Raw genomic sequence first — 21,415 nt, 5'->3', positions numbered from 1 at the left:
CTGCTTCTCCATTCCTCTAAGAACTGCAATATTTCTGGGGGAATCAAAGCCCAAAGCTCACAACTGTTAAGACTCTTAACAGTTGGTTCCATCTCAATCTGAGGACACTTTCCCTAGGACCTCAGAAAACTGGCTACCTACCTACTCAGGCATTGGCATTTGCTAAAAGAGGGTTACTTACATTTTGCTAGTTGAGGGTGCAACTACATGCTTATGCCCATTAACCAACCACCTAATCCTTTCTATGTATTTCTATGTGAATACAGAACAATTTTCAATATAGAATGCCAATATAGTTGCTTGTAAAATATGTCTCCTGTCACTGATATTACTGACTTTGAAATAAAAATGGCATGAAAACACAATCTATATATATAAAAGGCTAATATGCAAAGTGTCCCCTTGGGAGTTCGACCAGGAGACCATAGTTCAATTGCTCACTATGATGTGCGCTGACCACCAGGGGGCGGCACGGAACGAAGGAAGGCCCCGACCGGCAGCCGGATGGACCCGATCAGCCCTCAATGCAAGCCAGGCCTAGGGATCCTACCCATGCACAAATTTTGTGCACCGGGCCTCTAGTAAGGTATAATAATAGCAAAACATAATGATACTACTTCCTAATACATAAGTCACGATTCACAGTTTAAAAGCATCAGTTACTGCCCAGCCTGCATAGCTCAGTAGTTGAGCACTGACCTATGAACCAAGAGGTCACAGTGTTATTCCCAATCAGGGCACATGCCCGGGTTGTGGGCTCGATCCCCTGTTGGGGTGTGTAGGAAGCAGTCAATCAATGATTCTCCTCATTGATGATTCTATCTGTCTCACCTTCTTCTCTGAAATCAATAAAAAAAGATTTTAAAGAATTTAAAAATGAATAAAAGCATTAGGTACTTAATCCTAAAAAAAAAAAAAGAAAAAACTGGGATAAAGCAGGGATAAGGCTTGCCTTTCCTTTCTACTTCCTAGGTCACTCTGCAATAGCAGTGCTGGGAAGAGGACCAGTCTTTTAGAGGATGCATGGGGGTACATATTACTCCCCAAACTACAAAATGAGGTTGGCTTGAAGGATATCATAAATAGACAGGAAGGACAAATCCAGAAGAGACAAATCCAGAAAAATGTCAGCTCAAATAACTTTGCTAAGCTTATACAAATGAATGTCTCAATAATTCCATTATTAAATGTAAGCCAATAAATCAATTTTACAAATGCAAAATAAGTCGTCACATGAAAAATCACATTTAAGTTCACTCTAAACAAAGTCTGTATCTCCCGATTTGTGAGACTCAGGGATTAGAAAATCCTAAGTGGACAGTACTAACCTGAACTTTTAGGTCACCTTCACTAGATTAAAAAAAAATATAGGACGTAGAAATCTACTTCTCTTTCATTAATTAAGCCCATCGAGATTTTTATGTAACAAATCGTCAGAGTTCAGGCCTTGTCCCTTGTATCTGTCTCTGTGCTTCTGGACTCACTTCATCTCTAACTCAAGTCGCCAGTCACTTGGGCCTACTCTTCCTTCTTCATCCCCAAATTACTATATAACACTATATTTTTTACAAATAAAATATTATACAAGTTGTAATATTTACTCTGAAAGGCTTTAACAGGATGGCACACAAAGACATGAGAAAAAGCAAACAAGATTAAAATACCAATGCAATAAATCAAAATTTCTGTAAATCTTCTTATTCAAGTACTGAATTATAATATTTATTAGTGTGTCTTTTTTTTCCACATCCCCAACTTCATGCAAACATTCGGTATTTCTCCCCATGAAATGAAATCATTTAAGCAGAAATCAAACTATCCCGAGGAGCTGATCTATGCCTACAGTTGTGCTGTGGGAAAGTGTGTCACTAGAGATGCGATGCTATAACAAAACCCAAATTCAAGCCTGTGCAAGGTAAGAAGACTAGGCGGATGTAGCTGAGCTTAAGCCAGGGAGCTGCTCTGACGAAGAAGGTTGGGCTCTAATAGGAAAGAGGGGGAGGCTTATTCATCTGGTATATTTGTGATTTACAAATATTCTAAGGAACAAAAGATTATTTCTTAAAATGGTTTACGAGCACTGCATTTAAAATAATACAGCTATCTGAATGGTCTGAATTTCTTATATAGATAGAGAAACAATGATTATGAGTTCAGTTTTGTAATAACAATTATACCAATTCTTAACTATGCTAAATATTAAACTGTCTGACAAAAGAGAAGGAAAAAGAGCACTAATACAGATAGATAGATAGATAGATAGATAGATAGATAGATATGCTTATAGTTTAAGGGAGATACACATTATGAGCTTTTCTTAAGAATCAGTGCCTAAATTACAGATATTTTTCATCACACTTGGTAGTCAATGTCCAGGCTTAGCTCAGAATTTAACTCAAAAGCACTTAGAACTCTCACATATGGGTTAAATCTAAAAGGCTGTGCTTATAAGCTGAACATATCTGAATATAAAACATTCATTGATTTTTATACTTTGCAGACTGTATAATCAAATCCAAACTGTCACACTGAAAAGTCTTACTTATGATCCCAAGTTAAGATGTGTAATATAATATTCACTTAATACATAATTTATCATATGTGCACACACACAAACACATGCATACACAAAAACATACATGTAGACTTCGGATTGTAAATAGTAGGCAAAAAGTGTGAATTAGAATATTGTGACATTTTGAAATCCTTTAAGAGTAAATTGTTAGACCAAAGAGGTTAATTGGTTATAATAATGTTTCTCCTCTCTGTACAGGATGACTGAAAGGACATTTAAAAATAGTCCTTATACATATATTAGGTATTATATTATTGTTTATAAGTGAAAATAATAATATAAATGAATATATACTATCCAAATAGACCAATATGAAAAAATGATTTAAAAATATCCATCCCTGGTTTCAATTATCTATAAATTAGTATTCTAATATATGCATGTATCCTATAACTAGGACATGCATCACTACACCTTTGAATACAGTTTGCCTTGAAAGAGCTGAGGATAATTGGATGAAGGGGCTCATCAGCTATGGCTTGTGGATAATAACGGATGCCTCAGAATACTGCTACGTGATAATGGCTTTGGAAGATCAGGTGGCACATTCTGAATGAGCAAAATGTTGAATTGTTCTGATTCTGTTTCGCGTCTGCTGTTATGGCTCGATACATAGTCAAAATTGGTTTTTATTTTCTATGAACCAAAAGCATAGACATGTGAACTGTGAATAAAGTGCATTGTTGTGAAATTGTAGAAACAGACAGCCAGGAGCGGTTACCTCACAGGGCTGTTAGACGAATCTGGGTCATGAGCTGCGACGGTGCCAATGATATTCCCAACTTGGGTAGCTTCCGACACTTCCATAGGGTACAAGGGGGAGGAAAACACGGGGGGCTCGTCCACATCTTCCACAATTATCTTCACGGTCGTCGTATCACTGAACGGCCCCAAGCTCAGAAAGCGAGGGTCAGCATCTTTGTTTGCAGCTTCTATCCGTAGTGTGTAACTTGTTTTGGCTTCAAAATCCAGGTCCTGCAAGAAAGTTATTAGAAAAATTAAATTGCCAATTAAGTAGTCAGTAAAGCAGAGCGTTTTCATTTATGAAGGTCAATAAGCATGGGAAGGACTCAGCCACAAAAAATGCACCATCAGCATTCAAAAGTAATAGATAATAATGCCAATCAGAATCCTTACTGCTGTCCTGGCTCACAGAAAACTCTAAACGCTTCTTTCCGCTCTGCTGCCAAACACTGCAGGGACAAATACAGGACTTTAGAGTATTATTTGAAAGACAACAGATAAGATTTTAAAATCTTTTCCAATAGGGACATCAATGTAACCTTCTTCAACCATGTCATTTAACTGCAATATCCCGGGGGGCGGGGGCGGAATGAGGGGAGCACATTGAAAGGAAAGAGAAATGTAACTTTCAACTGAATTTCTCATTGAAAAGGACATTTTCATTGATTTCAGGGACTTTGTTATAATTTTGACAGTTCAGGTGCTCCAGGTACAGAGACAGCAGCTGAAGAGGCAGGTGAGGTTGGGCAGCCGGACAACACAGGGATTCTTCTCAAGGAAGCACCCAGAGTCCCCCTCTGCCATTTTCCATCAGCATACACACACACACACACACACACACACACACACACACACACACACACACACTCTCTCTCTCTCTCTCTTTATTTATATTAGATGGCTCTCAGTTATATTCCAGGATCTTGATTCTGTAACTTTTCAAGAGGATTACCATGCCAACACAATCCTCAAAAAAAAAAAAAATAATGACCCTAGTCAAACCAGATGGTGGCAGAAAAACATGTAAGGAGCATTAAATGTATTACTGCGGTGGCACCAGGTGTGAAGAAAAAGGATTCTACTCTCAATATGGTGACTTTTTACAATAATAACAGGCTGCTCTTTCTTCAAGGGATATAGAGGCTCATGGTTTCTCATGAATTTTAATCTCAATTTCTGCACTGAAAACTGTCCCAAAATATTCTTTACATTTAATGATGTAAAACAGAGATTTCAAAAAGGAAAGAAATGGAAAGAAATACTATCAAATATAAAGCAAAACTTACTTGTCAGTATTTAACAACAACAACAAAAGCACTAAGAAAAATGGGCTAAAATGTAATGTTGAGATGTAAGCCTAATTCAGCCTGTCTGAGTATGCCTGTGTGCACACATATAGGTGCACAGGTATTACACCTCACCCCACAAGGATGCGGCGCTGATTAAAATAAACAATGCAGTTATATAAATACAACAAAGGGTATATATATATCTGTATATACATGCACACGCACTATGTGTATATAAATATGCAATATGTGTATAAATATGCAATGTCTATGACATATGCCAGGTATATATAAAATATAAATTTATACATTGTGTGTGTTTGAACATAAACAATACATAAAGAGATTCCATGGCTCATCTCTGATTAATACACCAGAGAAATATGTAAATTAATACTCAAAATAAGTTTATGATACCTAGACCAGTAAGCACTTGCTGAAATATTTATCTTCTTAATGTCTCATCCAGTAGAATGTAAGCTCCAGACGTTTTTGCTCATTACTAGCATTCTCAGTGCCTATAATGAATATGGTACATAGAAGGGGCTCAATAAATTCTTCTTTAATTAGAAAAAAACTGGAACACTGGCATCCAGGCCATGAGAGCCTTAAAACTGAACTATACCTTTGTCCCAGAGAATCCTGTTGGCTGAATGGGAGGTGGGGGAAGAAACAGGTATATTGTTTTTCTTGACCACAGATAACTTCATAGAATTACTGTGAGAAAATTCTCAATTCTTATCTGAGGTGTCATAGAAAAATAGTAGCACCCTAAACCAACGGTCACCAACCTTTCGGACCTCATGGACCACCAGTGGTCCACAGACCACCGGTTGGCGACCGCTGCCCTAAACAACACCTTATTAACGAATCCCATGACATGTTTACAAGGCTACCTTTTTGTCTAGTACCTGAAAGTACTTTGAGCCTAATGGTTCTCAACCAAAGGTGAGAATCAAGACCACTCAGGGGAACATTCTAACATATTCCCTCCCCTTCCAAGATTTAATTTAGAAGATTCAGGAAAGACACAAGCAGACGTATTTAAAAGGCACCGGGTAATCTGATGCAAATCCTCCTGCAGAAAACCTGACCTTGGCATTCAAGTTTTCTTGGGTCTACACAAGGAATCTAATATTTAATTTGGGTACTGCTAAGAATAAAACAAAGCATTCTTATTTACCTACTAATAAATACCTTAGAAACTCTCAGCATGACACAAATAGCCTGGCTATTAGCCTATTGCATTTGTTCTTATACTACCTATAAAACTGACAAATTATATGAGAGAGATCTTACTTTCGCACATTTTTGTCTACGTATAATAGCTTGTGTTTTTCAAAAATCCTGTTGACCATCTCCTTTTAAAATAACTGAAAACCACCACAACTTTTAAGATAGTCATGCAGGCTTACCAAAAGAGATGCCAAGTATTTCTGTATTCCAGTCGAAGTTTGACTGACTTATGACAGAATAATTTCAAGTTTACTGCACAAATGAATGCAATTATTTTAAAGCAACTTGAGTTTTTAAAAATGTGTCTAAAAGGCAACAACATGAGGTACAGACATCTGGATGCCACTAAATCATCAAGAAACACCGCATCCTGCATGGGGATTGGCTGCCTAAAAGCTATTATGAAAATAGAGCAATAAAAGAATTCATATGAAGGGCTATGAATCAAAATTACAAAGGAATTGCTGCACAAAATGATCTTCAGAGCAAATCAGAATCAGCCAGACAGCTAGTTTTTCAAAGAGGGGTGTGGTGTGATGGATAGGATTGTTAAACTAATTGAAGAAAAATCTTATGCAATAAAACATTAACTCCTGTTTCTCTTTCTTATTGATTTTTATATAAGCAATGCACTTCATAACTTTGAAGATTTAATGAGCAGGGTTATACTTGGGGAAATTTGTTAAAATGACAATTGAGGAAAGACAAAGGAAGAGGAAAGCGAAGGAAACAGGTAATGTCTAAACAGGTCCTATTCAATATTTGAATCTACATATCATTGGAAACTATATGTAATTGGAAATTTAACTTAAACACTTCCATGCTGTTGTCCACAACCGTAATCAAAATGTAGGAGTAATAAGAACCTAGAATCAGATGTGAGTCACGTAGACCCAGATAGGTGATCCCCACAAAGCATCCTCAGATGCTAAAAGCTGCTCTGTCACTTGTCAAGTGCCATCTATGCTGGAGACAGTGGAAGAGAGAAGAGCTTGTTTGGCACAGTCTTCCCCAAAATACAAAACTGGGTTCTTTAAATTAATTGCCATCGTCTGTGTGGCCTGCAGAGCCTAATCGTTTACTATTTGGTCCTTAAAGGTGGTCAATCTCTGTCTTAGTTATAATGTTTAGTTGTTTAAATCCTAAAGTCCTTCTTTCTCATGGAACTTTTTCTTCCATTTCTTAATGAAATCTTTATGAGTGTTCTGGCAACCCCCTCACCTAATAATAAAACTTGATAGTAAGAGCTGAGTACCAACGAGGGGTTTTACACACATCTTTTTTTTTTAATAAATTCAAACATCTAATAAAATTGTGCTTTTATTTATTTTTATTTTTTATTGATTAACCAAATGTGTGGTTATCCCGCCACTGCCCCCCATCGCCCCAGTCCTGCCCTCACCCTCACCCTCTGTTGTCTGAATCCACTGATTATGCTTATACGCATGCATACAAGTATCTTGGTTGATCTCTCCCCCTTACCCCCACCCTCCCCTACCTTCCCTCGGAGGTTTGAGCATTTACGTGCATTTAAAAATATCATTAATGCAAAAACTAAATAGCAGAGCGTTGCAGTGAAAGTCCAAAACTGCATGTGTACTGGGGTAGACAGACTATGGGAACTCAAGGCCATGCCCATCCACCACACATCCCCTTCCTCTAAAACAAGTTCTTTAGTCTCTACGAACAACTGGGGCCTCACATTGTATAGCATTATCACTTTTAGGTACCTGCCTACCTCACCATCCTCATAGTGTTGCAGTAAATTACTGATAAATTTAAAGCATCTGTAACAGTGACTTACACAGAGTAATCACTGTTCAAATATTTGCTGTGTTACTATTGTACCACTGTTAGTGCCATTACTTCCTGCTGTTATGAGCAAATCAAAAGGAAAGACTATGTCTTTTTCTTCTATTTTCTCCAGGACAACAGGGTCTATGTCTTTGGCAAAGTCAGTTTATAACATATATCTCTTGAATTAAAAAAGATAACTGTGACAAATAGTTATCAATAGCTCCTACTGCCATTTAAAGCTTTTTCAATAGTACAACCTCAGCCCTCGCTGGTTTGGCTCACTGGATAGAGCATCGGCCTTCGGACTGAAGGGTCCCAGGTTCGATTCCGGTCAAGGGCACATGCCGGGGTTGCAGGCTCGATCCCCAGGTATGAGGCGTGCAGGAGGCAGCTGATCAATGATTCTCTCTTTCATCATTGATGTTTCTATCTCTCTCTCCCTCTCCCTTCCTCTCTGAAATCAATAAAAATATATTTTAAAAAAATAGTACCACCTCAGTTGAATATCATTTGAATTCGCTTAACAAAATCATTGCACTGCATTTTTTCCCATCCATAGAGTTTGGCTTTGGGCTATAAACAAACATGCTGACATTAATCTCAATGACTTGCTTTTAGATCTTGCACTTTGGGTCAATGCTGTTGTTGATGTTTCTAGAATTTATGAAGTTAAATTCTAAAAATTCTTCACTCTGTTCTTATGTGTGTGTGATGCATGTGTGTATTGTGTATGCACATGTGCATGCATGTGTGTATGTACAAATGCATGTGAGTATGTCTAATTATTTAGTGTCTTTAATGTTGATTTTGTACAAAAGAACTAAGCCTGTTTGTTATCTGTAAAAACATCTTTTTCTCTCAAGATTCCACCTGTCTTTTGGATCAAAGCATATGCTGTTGCTTTGAATATACTCCCAGCTGATCAAATCAATGACCAAATGATATTGCGGGAGAGAGGTCAGATCTAGACATGGGAATTTCTATGAAGTCCAGGTCCTTGATGCTTCCAATCATTTCTTTACTGTTATATCCTATCTCCACTATCTAACAAATATTCCAGAATCCATCAATTCCCTCCATAATTGATAATATATTCAATTCTTCTTATTTATCTGAATGTGAATTGTTATTTATTTGCTTTGTTGATCAGTTATTTTTAAACTCTGTAAAAATGCCTTAATCATGGAAGAATTAAACAATTAGCCTTCTCTAAATCTCTCTGCCCTAACTTAAATTTTTCAGTTTCACAAAGTAATGTCTAATGCATTCTTTCCCCATTTTATATACTTGTCTTATGGAAGTTTTCAATTGTTTCTTTACTTCCTTTAATGTATCTTTATTGTTGAAAGTATTACTGATGTCCCCTATTCTCCCCCACTGACCTCCTCCACTCCACTCCCACCCCTCCCATTCACTGCTGTCTTATTTTTAATTGTCATGCATATACTTAGAACTTCCAAACCCAAGTTTGTCATCTAGACCTCTCCTTTGAGCTACAAACGTTTATTCCTGACCTCCTAGACATATTTACCTGGTATCACAGGTACCTCACATGTAACATTCCAAACTACATTCATCATTTCCACACTCCCATTATGAAGGAACGACACAATTATTCATCCAGTTACCCATACTGGAACATTAACTTTGTCCTGAAATTATCTCTCCTACTTTCCTTATACAATTACTAAATTATCTTTTATCTCTTTCTTAAATGCATCTTTCTGGGAATCCTACCTATTGAAACTAATTGATGTAACAACACACCATGAAAAAATAAGCAACAAAAATTCTATATTATCTGTGACTTGTACTAAGCAAAAAAATATAATAAAATAAAATTCATGATCAATTCCCTAGAAAATGTCTTTGACATACACACATTCTGAGAACATTGCTCTAAGAAACTGTCGAAATAAAAAAATTTAAAAACCTGAAATATTCCTAAGCAAGCAGGTTAGTCGCTTTAATGAAGTCAATTATGTATTGACATTTACATTACTATCAACTTTTTTCAAAAAGTGATTTCTTACTTTAAAATTGTTTTTAAATTTTATGATTGAACTAGAGGCCCAGTGCATGAATTTGTGCATGGGTGGGTCCCTTGGCCTGGCCGGTGATCGGGCTGACGTGGAGGAGGGGATGGCAGCCACCTGGGGTGGGACTGCAGGAGGTTGGCCCCAGCAGCAAGCTAACCAATGGCTGATTCCATGAGGTATTGGGCTCCCGCCTCTCTCCTGTCTGGGTCCTGGGTGCAAGTGAACCAGATTCGGGGATGTCAGGGCCCCAGAAGCAAGGTCTGGGTTAGTGCATGTCATAGCTACCAGCCGGTCATCCAGTCGTTCAGTCTTAATGGTCACTTAGGCTTTTATATATGTAGATTTAGACAGAAGTGGGGAGAGGAAGCAGGAGATGGGACAGGGGGAGAAAGAGAAATAAGTATCAGTTTGTTGCTCCACCCAACCATGCATTCATTGATTGATTCTTGTATGTACCTTGACTGGGGATCAAACCTGCAATCTTGGTGTGTCAAAATGATGCTCATAGCAACTGAGCTACCTGGCCAGGGCTTTACGACCCTATATTTATATCTAATCTTTACTATCCAAACACAAGTAAGTTTTAAACATTAATACATAGACGACAGCATATATACATGCACATATGTGCATAATGATTAAAATGTTAGGATCTACTTATATATCACACAGAAAAAATAAGTTTAAAACATTGGAAAATATAATCTGAAATTCAGAAGTTCACCAAATGAGAGTTACTCTATTAATCATATCACATCCAACCTTTAAAACTAAAACAAACCAAAACTTATGCCTTTTCCATCAAATAGAAGAATTATCTTTGCTCCATTTTGAGAAATGTGCATCCACAGTAGCAGGATTAATGAATGAAACACATAATGAGAAGAAGAAAAATCTATTGGAAATGTTGTTGGCTTGATTTCCCTCTACTGCACATCAGCAGCATTTTATGAAATACTGAAACACATGCTTGACTCTGGGAATTAGTCCCTCATTCCTGCAAGTCATAGAGAAAGGACACATTTCAGTAACAAGGTCGTTAACCCCAGAGCTCAGAAATCCGTGTGGCTGAGTTGAAAGTTGACAGGACCTTGCATATTCTAACTCTTCTTCCCGGACAGTGAATGGAGGCCAACTGTATTATCAATACCTCCCAACAATGCTCTATTATTTGATGGTTCTGACTTCATTTAACCTTTGTTAGGGTATGGATATAATGAAATTATGAAGATAGTACAGCACAATTGGTCTAAAGAAGCTTAAAAACATGTGAGCCACCATAAAAGCCATCCACGGATCCAGATGCATGTGTACTTATGCTTTAAGAAAATGCATTTTGAAAATGCTCTTTTTTTACTGCACTGTAACTCTATGGTAATGTAGTTTATAGAAGCAAAATTCCATATTCCATATTTAACCCCAATTGAGGTCTTAGATTGAAAACGGAGGTGCCATAGAGGAAGAAATGCCATATCTGAAAGGAAAAATAAAAGACCACAAAGCTCCTAAATTCAAAACTGTGGTATGGAAATGTAAAAAGAATTCCAGGTGGAAAGACAGTTTTCATGCACATGGGATAATATTTATGTTTACACTTGGTGAATTTTGAAGCCTTATGTTGCTGGTTATAATCCAATCATTCATAAATGGCCATAAAAAAGTTTGTACATTGTTTTAACTTTCTAAAACTGTAGTTTTGTCATCACTTTAAACTATATAATCAAGTTTATTCTTAATGTATAGAAAAAGTAATTAAATTACAGAAAAAATAGAACATCGATACCAATTTTCAGCCTGTAAATCCTGCATATTTAGTCATATGAATAAAAACTATCTGTGTAAGAGTATTGGAACAATAACATAACCGAAGGTAATATTTTACAATTCTGTACTTCTTTTTCTATCATATCTTTCTAAAAGACTGCTTTTATATTCTTCTCTCCCTGCTCCTAAGTTCACCCTATGTCATGAATGGCATATGTGTGTGTATGTGTTTCAAAATATAATAGTTTTCTCAAAGTGGAATAAAGCTCATTGTAACCATGACGGTACATTGTTTATGAAAAAGCAATGGACTCAGGTTTTATTATACTGCAGAGAAAGAATAAGTTTGGATGATTATCAAGGAAGGTTCACAGATATAAAATACCCCAATTCCAATAGAAATGGCTTTATCTACATGGGCAGTGGAACTCCAGGGCCTTTAAAGGGTGGATTTCAGAAATGTAGACAAGGGGGATGGCTACTCCATCCACAACTCCTAGTGGGTTGACACCCTATGGTGGACCGAAGGGCAGAAACATAACAACTCTTCTCATGAGCTATTATGAAGCTATTGATCTTTAATAAATACTTTTAGAATTTCTGTTATGTAACCCCATTAGTGATCATTTTACTGTTTCCTTTCAATTTGCTCTATGACTCTCCTTTATTTCCTTGGCATAAGGTAGATTCTTTTCAAACTAGTTAAGATGATAAAAATAAAATGGTGTTGTGTTTTGAACAGACATTTTTTTTAAGCACAGATTTTTAAGAATTGAGAGGCTAGAGCTAGACACAGGTTGTGAGCTCAGAGCTAGTAAAATAATAGTTTTGGAGTGAAGCAGTGATAACCAACCTTAGGATAATGTTGAAGAAAACAGAAAAAAAAACAGCCAATTGCTATATGGATCAAGAAAAGGCAAGACAAGAATCTAGAAATGACTCCAATACTTTACATGTAATAATAACGAAAAAAGGTGTGCTATTGGACTAAAACCAGAAAAATGACATGTTCAATAAATATTGATATTATAATATAGTCCTTTGAAAGGAATTGAAATGCTTGAAATGAATTAGAATTATCACAGACAGTTTCAATAATAAAGGATTAAGAGAAATTAGAAAATACAATTTTCTATTCTGTTGTGTATTTTATTATAGCGTACCTAAAATGCCTTTTAATATTAACTTATAATCCATTCCTATTTGCAATTTATTATACAGTTAGTTCCTATTCACTAACTGTGACCCTGGGAAGGAGAAATAAAGGTGTGAAGGAGCCCCTCCACTTACATCACCTTGTCTGATGCCAATATCCCTTCCCCATTTTACTAGTTCTCACAGTTCTAACTCTGAACTTCACAAGTCATCGCATATGGTGAATCTGCACAGGTGGCACCTCTTTGGAAAATCTGCCTTTCCCCGTCTACATGGGGAACACTGTTATCCATCCACTGTTCAACTCCTTCCTCAGGCCATGTGCAAATTCAGACTAGGTGGGACTGACCAGTTGACTGGCAGATGGGATCTGAGCTCTCCTGGACACTCTTACACAGCCTTGGTTATTTACCCACATCCTCGTGGCCACAGCTAAGTCTATGCAAAAGCCACAGTGTCTGTGGAATTGAGACAACTTCATTGCATTTGTATTAGACCAAGTGTCCATCATTGAAGGGAAACACACACACAAAATACACTCTTCCTTGAACAGGAAAAATAGTTCGTACAGACAATTTTACTTCCCCAGTTTACCTATTTGGTTTAAAGACAGAACAACAGGAACACTTTTCCAGATTTAAAAGTGAGTGAAAGAGGGCACGGGGGCAGAGCATAGGAGACTCTCACAGGAGGTGGAGTGTTCGAAGAGCTAGAAAATCCATCTTGCTTCTAGGAATGAAAAGAGGCTTAGTGCCTACTCTGGCTCTTCAAATGGAACTGGGGAACAGTGGGATATATACTTGGCAAATACCAGTTTAAATAATTCAAGGGATCCAACAGTTTTTGGATGCTTACGTGATAAATTAAAGCAGTGGTTCTCAACCTTGGCTTCACATTAGAATCACCTGGGAATCTTTTTAAAATCCTGATTTCTGGGCCTCATCCTCCGGAAATTCTGTTTCTTTGTTATGGGGTGTGGCCACAACATTAGTAACAAAGAAACAGAATTTCCAGAGGATGAGGCCCAGAAGTCAGGATTTTAAAAAGATTCCCAGGTGATTCTAATGTGCAGCCAAGGTTGAAAACCACTGAATTAAAGTATAAGCCCTATTTAAGGTTTGTAAAGAGAACAAGCATCAGATTAATAAAAGACCTTATGACAGTATGAAGTCTACTAGCTACATATAAAATATTAATTACATTTTGAACAAATTGATAAAATAATTCCTGAAAATGAGATTGGATTAATAGTTTCTCACCTAAAAACTAGATGCATCTATAATGCCATGTCACAAAAATAGTTAAACATTCTTGAATATAAGTAAATTGAGTTCGAATGAATCTTTGAAATCTTTGAACAGCAGTGTACCTTGCTGCATTCCTTTTATTTTAGACAACAAAACAAAATATTTTACCAACAGTTGGCCAATCCTATTTATTTTAACTTTTTACATAGACATTCACCAGCTGAGCTACAACAGCAGCTGTCCACTGGAAATAACTACAGAAATGTTTTGCCCATTGGCCCAAAATCAAACATATGTTTTCCTATAACAACTGAAATATAACTTTCTTTTTTGATATGTGTTAATTATCTAGAAGAGTTAATTACAGAGCTTTACACCTGGACTGTCAGACTGACATAAAATCCCAGCCTCTTCAGAGTGGGGATTTTCATTTATATTTCAATTTTTAGTGTTTCCAATATTTGAGATAAGCAATAATTCCTTTTGACACTTTTTAAAATTTAACATTTATTAAAGATCATGTCTAAACAGAGCTGAGGGATTAAGCAGCTCATTTTCCCCATATCTAATCAGTGTCAGGAGCTACTTAAAAACACCCACAGACAGCCTTCAGTTTGGATGATAATGATTTGCTTTGCACTCAGATGGAAGGCATTATGGGCTTCACAACTTACCTTGCTCTGTTTGAATAAATTTTTCAAGCATTTCAATTAATACAAATTAAAAAATTGATAATGTAGCAAGCTTTCAACATTTTGCTTTTTTTAAAATATATTTTATTGATTTTTTACAGAGAGGAAAGGAGCGGGATAAAGAGTTAGAAACATCGATGAGAGAGAAGCATCGATCAGCTGCCTCCTGCACACCTCCTACTGGGGATGTGCCCGCAACCAAGGTACATGCCCTTGACCAGAATCGAACCTGGAACCCTTCAGTCCGCAGGCTGACACTCTATCCACTGAGCCAAACGGGTTAGGGCAACATTTTGCTTTCTGTTTCCAAGTTTATCTATATTATTTTCAATATGTGGAGTGCTTATCTGGTTTGCTTGCAAAGGCTTTCAGTTAATATTAAGGTTTCATTACTGAAATAATCAATGAAGAGGCACAGTCATCTCTCCAAATAGGTCACTTAAAATGAGTAAAACATTGGCTAGTGTGCCTATTGTCATAGAGCTATGGATAGGGCGCAGTTCACTCAGAGAATAGAATTGATGGAGTATGATTACACATGTCATCAGTAGGCCCCAAGATTATGACACCTACAAATAAATTCACATCCTCTCTTCCTAAAATTAAAACAACAACACACACGCACACACACACACACACACACACACACACAATGATGGTTCCATGTGGCCATTCAGTTTGTCTAATACATTTTTCCTTCAAAGTAGACATGGCTTCTCAGTAATCTCTGTGAAGCTGCCATATAGAAAATACAAATAAATAAAATGTTACCTTCTGTATGGTAATGATTCCTTCCTGTGTATCTTTGTCAACAGAAATCTTGAAAATCCCCAATCCATCACCATCCACAATTTTGTATTCCATTTCAGCATTAGTCCCTATATCTGCATCAGCAGCTTTAATCCTGGCCACAACAGAGGCCACTGGCAATGACTCAGGGACATTATATTGGTAAGATCCTGCGAAAAGTCAAACAAAAATGAGCCAGACCTTACACCAAGCTAACAGAGGGGAAACAAGTAACTAGTTGGCTATTGTGCATCATCTTTGCTTAATTTGTGTGTTCTTTTTTAGTAATGAAGACACTAGGCAATATGAGACTAGTTTCATTTAGTCTCAAGATATTTCAGGAGGATGATTAGATAATAATGAGTATGTGTCAGCAGAAACATATGGCCTGAGAAGAGGCAAGAAAAGAATCTCCATTCCTGTATTTCTAGTGGTAGGAACTATGCTACTTTAAGTACCAAAATACATTTAAAATAACTATACAGTTAATTCATATACAATCATTGAATGTAAACAACTCAGCTATAACTAATATAAGTATTTAAAAATAAAAATAGTATAGCTTAGGCTTAACATTGGCAAATACAAGCCTCAACAGTTCTGATTACTTAATGTTGGAATTTACATAATAACTTCTTTTACTAACAAAGTTTCAGAAAACTGGACAAGAAAGTTTATGAAAAACAGTACTAGTCTTGTTTTAGCTCATAAATTTACCAAGGATGAGAAGTAATTCTGTGGGTTGTATGCAGGGCTGACGGGGGTACAATGATACCAGAGCAGAGGCAGTATCATAGGAACAGGAGGAAAGAGAAGCAAAAATGAAAAGATAATTTGTCTTAAAAAAATTCTCTTACTAAAATTCTTCTTCAATATCCCTCAACTCAAAAAAAACGAGAAATTAAAAAGTTAGGGGAACAGATGAAATGTGTGGACGAACCCTCCAAAGCTATGAAAGTCCTCAGAACAGATGCTCCTTCACTGTTTGCGCTGATCACCTACTGTTTCCCGCTTCCTCCCCCTAATCCATTTCCTTCAGGTCGCCAAATGTGGTGCATATTCACTTTCTTATACAGAAGGTTTCTCTCTGAGAGGACTATGTAAAGAAAAAATGTATCTATAGGAAACACATTTTAGGCCGCGAGCTGTTGCTGTTTGCAATTTTCTAAATTTTGTGAATAAGTTACTGATTTTTAAAGAAATGATTACAATATATGCTTATCATTTTTGAGTGACTCTTTACATATCTCCAGAATTTTCCTTAATAAAATCCAAAAATTTTAAAGTTAGGATAGTAACCAAATGATAGAGAAAAATCCCAGCAAAAACTGAAAAATCTAATGACACAACCTTGGCTTCCTTCACTTTTATAACTAGAAGATCCAATGAGCTAGAAAATCTGTGCTCTATCTTATCAAATCTTGAGGACTGAAACCACAAAAATTATAAGCATCACTTTTTACCTCTGTAGGCTTAAAGAGAAACAGTTAAATTTATTCTGAGCCCAATATAATAACATTATTGTTTGTATAGTTTTAATCCTACAATCCTCACCTCCCCCTTTATAAGCCATCAAGGGGATAGGTTTAAGGATAGGTTCATTTTTTAAAAAGAAAAACTTAGGATATAAATGTTATGGTTGTTGTTTGGTGGTTGTTTTTTTGTGGGGTTTTTTTGGCCAGGATGTATTAAAATGTTGGCTGTATAATATAAATATTAAAAATATATAAAATGAAAATGAGATATCTAAAGCAGTATTTGAAAGAAAACATAGTGGCATTCATATCTGCAGAGAAAGCCTCTTCGCTTGCCATTATTCGCTCCTAAGGTCTTTGTGTAAGGGAGCTTAGTTCCCCATTTCTATCAAACAAGCATTTTAGAGACATTGTAGTCTGTAAAATTTCCTTACATCCTTGAACATTCTAAAGAAGCACCACATACACTTAACAAAAGAGGGGGGAAAAGGAAACTGAAAGAGAGCAAGATAAAATGCTTTTTTATAATCAGAACATCTCTACATACAGAATTTTTTTAATCTTTTTTTTTTTTGGTTAAGTCAAAAGCCATTTTGCTCAAAGAAACAAAATTGAGGGCCTGTGGTTTTCTGGTTCTTTAGACTGATTTCTTTTTGGAACACTTAGTGTTCGCCCAAGAAAGATGTGGTAGAACTAGAAAGGATTGTTCAATGTGCATGAAGTGGTTAAAAAAAGGAGGGGAATAAGAAATGAAAGAGCTCAGGAATCTCCTACTTTGTCTTTCTAATAATATAAAAGCATTATTTTATATTACTCATTGCAACGGTCATGTAAATTACAGAATGTTTAAAAATGTCTTAGAATAAAATGGTTAATATACCCGGCCAGCGTGGCTCAGTGGTTGAGTGTATGACCAGGAAGTCGTGGTTCAATCCCAAGTCAGGGTACACACCCGGACTGCAGGCTGGATCCTCAGTGGGGGGTGTCTAGGAGGCAGCGATCAATGATTCTCTCTCATCACTGATGTTCCTATCTCTCTTTCCCTCTCCCTTCCTCTCTGAAATCAATAAAAATGCATTTATTTTTTAAAAAGGTTAATATGTAAACAAAGAAAATAAAGCATAATATTCACATAATGTGAATGAAGAAGAACCATGTATTTTAGAGAGAAATAATAGAAATATATGATTGCTTTTATTTATTTTTAATATCCTCCTTATTCTATATTTTTGAATTAAAATCATGCCCCTGATAAAACAAAATTGTGGAAGAGTATAGTAATAGCAAATTATTTGAGAAGAATTTGGAAAAAAATATTTATAAAGACATTTTTATAGATGGGCAAGGAAAGTGCGCACACCTGGCGCCACTTAACAAAATAGCTTGCTTACTGCGAGGAAAGCGAGGTGGGTTATCGTTGACATCAGTGAGGGTCACGGTGACGGATGTGGTTCCTGAGAGTCCTCCGTTTTGACCAACCATATCCTTTGCCTGAATAACAAGCAAATACTGGTCTTTAGCCTCTCTATCCATGTTTGGAAGGGCGGTCTTGATGACTCCTGTAAAATTTCAAATCCCAGTAAAAGGCATCACGATTCACTGAATTCATATGAGTGAAGCACACTGACATAGGTCATCAGGCCCTCTTGAGATGTTGCCTTTTGTTGTTTTATTTATTTTTTAATAATTTTAATGCATATTAAAGACCAAAGGGATATGATAGCTACAGACAATATTACAAAACTGAGAAAATGCTGTAATGTGGATGAGTAGGGCTTTTCAATATTGGACAGAGAGGATTATCTTCAAGTTTTTAGAAATGTGGTTCAGGAAATATCAAGTTATAAAGAAACAACATTAAATCCGTATCTAGAATAATGGGCAGTCACCTGTACAAGTATATGACAATAAACCCATCCTTTTCTTATCTTTCACACTCTCCAACAACTTAATTCCAGGTGATGTGAAATCACCATGACACCTTCAACTATGATCTCTACTATCCATTTTTCATAAAAATAATGGAAACATTCTACAAAGAAAACACTGAGAGTTGTTCATGTTTAATAAACGAAACACCATTTCAAACTGTGGCTTTGACGCTGGGTGATATTATATCTATAGGTCTGAGGAAAATTACCAAAAATAAGATGACTATGCTAATGGCATCAACAGCACTAAAAATATTGGCATGTTTTGTTGTTATTTCTAATCAGTTGCATTTAGTATTGATATCCCTCAATAATTTAGATGGATGATGAATTGATTTCAGAATTTCATGTTGCTTGATTGGGAAATTTGACCCAATAATCATTATTGTAGTGAATAAGTTATTTTATATTAATAACTATATGATTTAATTATTATGTAAGCATATTAGGCAGTAATATCTAATTATGAGGTAGAATTTAGTTTAACTATGTTATATGTAAATATATAAAATGGCATATATACCTAATATACTTAGTATATGTACATCTAGTTAATATTAATGAAAATGTATTTATTTAATATTGGTCTATAGAGACCTTGAAACTATCAATATGAGATCTTTATTAATTAGATATAAGGAATCCAGAATCCTACTTAATCATTTCTTGCACTTTCATTTTCTCCAACAAAGACAATGTCTGACCTATGCACCTAGGACACTTTTTTTATTGACTTACTTTGAAAAAAAATGTCTAATATATTTTATTAAAATATATTAAATATTCTAACTTCTGGAACAAGTCAGAATTTAAATCCTCTCTGACTCCTCAGGCAGAGGAAGTCTTGTGTCATGGACTTTTCATGAGAGAAACTGGGTTTTATGATAGAGATGGGTCTTTAGGAAGAAAACAATTATATACAAATTTGGATAAATATCCTTTTTCCCTCATGTTCAGCATAAAAATGGTTTCATATCCTCCAAATTTTTGTATTTAATTTTAAATTGTTTAAAGGCTGTTTCTTCAGTGGTCTGCATGTCTTACAGTTTAGCTCTAAGTATCACTTATAAGCCTAGGTCCGTGGTCGGCAAACTGCGGCTCGCGAGCCATATGCGGCTCTTTGGCCCCTTGAGTGTGGCTCTTCCTAAGCCTTAGGAGTACCCTAATTAAGTTAATAACAATGTACCTACCTATATCGTTTAAGTTTAAAAAATTTGGCTCTCAAAAGAAATTTCAATCGTTGTACTGTTGATATTTAGCTGTTGACTAATGAGTTTGCCGACCACTGGCCTAGGTAATACTATACTAGTCTGGCCCTATACTTCACAATATTCTATAGTTCAACAACTGTTCTTGGGATGGGAAACAGATGAGAAAAGCCTTTCAATATTTAAGAATGACTTAAGCAATGAATTATGGGTTCCTAAGATTCCAAGTTAGATAACAGTCAAACTATCTTAAGAAACCACATTTTTGCTTAGATCTGAGCACTAGCTGTCAAATACAAACACACAGACACACACAACAACAATAACATCTATATGTTAAGCATTTAAATTATACTTTAATTAGGCCAGTTTTTGTTATTGTTGTTAGCGATCACTTATTCTAATGTACTAACTGTGTTGGACACTGTTGCACAATTATTGTGATAGAGAGAGGTTCACAGCATCTCAACATGTCAGCAAAGGAAACACTACAGCCTCAGTCCCTCAGAGACTGACTTAGAGACATTTATTTTTAAAGAAAATATAGAATTATTAGGAGAGAAGTCCAGTAGTCAAAGTCACTCACTTATTTTTCACACCTCTAATTGTCTCTTTATAAGCGATCCTATAAATAACACTTTCCCAAAGCAAAAATCATGACATAAGTTTGCAAAGTAATGCAGATGGCAAAGGTAATTTCTCAATACCTCAAATATTAAACATATTTTTGACAAGAATAAAATAATTGGGAGAGAATTGAATTTAAATAGGGACACTCGAAAAATGATAGATTTATAGTTCTATGACTTTTGCTAGTTCTTCGCTTTTACGTGTAAACTGTCGACAGTTGGAAAAGAAGTCTGAGATGCTGGATTTGACTTGCGTTTTGCTATGTATTTTATAGACACACATGCACACGGCAAGTCCTTAACACTATAGCTCTGAAGTGGTAAAGGCCAATCCTGCTAGTCGGATCCCTACAGTTCTGTGAGGGTTTATGCAAGACAATACTATTTAATTTCAATAATCAATACTTTTCAGCTACTCTAATGAGAAGAATATGTCCTGCAGTTCTCTAGAAAAGAGACTGGATCAGATTTGGGGCTTTCTGAATAATTTTGCATCTGACCCAGTAACCCAGAACTTTTCATGTATTTATAATCCATGTTCACATAAAAGTACTGTGCATATGAAACATACATTTATCACTGTTACTGTTCAGCAACAGCACGGTGTTTGGTCAGAAATAAAATTTTAGATGATTCTCTAATGTTCTACCAGTCATAGGGTTTGTTTCTGCATGTTCTGTTACCATGGAATCTTCTGAAGCATTTATGCATGTACCACCCCAGGGTAGGGAATCAAACAATGTTGGCGCCTGCGTTCTGCTCAGTCATGCTTTGGATTAGTCTCAGGAGTCTGTACTATCACATAACCCAGGGAATATGTGGCTGAAGATATTCATGCTGTCCAG

At 36.1% G+C, this 21,415-nt stretch overlaps 1 protein-coding gene across 1 annotated transcript in view; it reads right to left on the bottom strand.

Annotated features, from left to right (window-relative positions):
- The window catches only part of CDH7 (cadherin 7), a 102,614-nt gene that overhangs the window by 35,636 nt on the left and 45,563 nt on the right, over positions 1-21,415 (bottom strand). Inside the window, exons 4-6 of the mRNA XM_023752663.1 lie at positions 18,194-18,361; positions 15,310-15,497; positions 3,297-3,550 (exon numbers count right to left, since the gene is read on the bottom strand). Of these exons, the coding sequence (XP_023608431.1) occupies positions 3,297-3,550; positions 15,310-15,497; positions 18,194-18,361 (610 nt within the window). The remainder of the gene's footprint in view (positions 1-3,296; positions 3,551-15,309; positions 15,498-18,193; positions 18,362-21,415) is intronic.

The sequence above is a fragment of the Myotis lucifugus genome, unplaced genomic scaffold (genome assembly GCF_000147115.1).
Source record: "Myotis lucifugus unplaced genomic scaffold, Myoluc2.0 scaffold_36, whole genome shotgun sequence".
Lineage (NCBI taxonomy): Eukaryota > Metazoa > Chordata > Mammalia > Chiroptera > Vespertilionidae > Myotis > Myotis lucifugus.
Note: the sequence above shows the minus strand (reverse complement) of the source record. Positions and strands in the feature narration are given on the sequence as shown.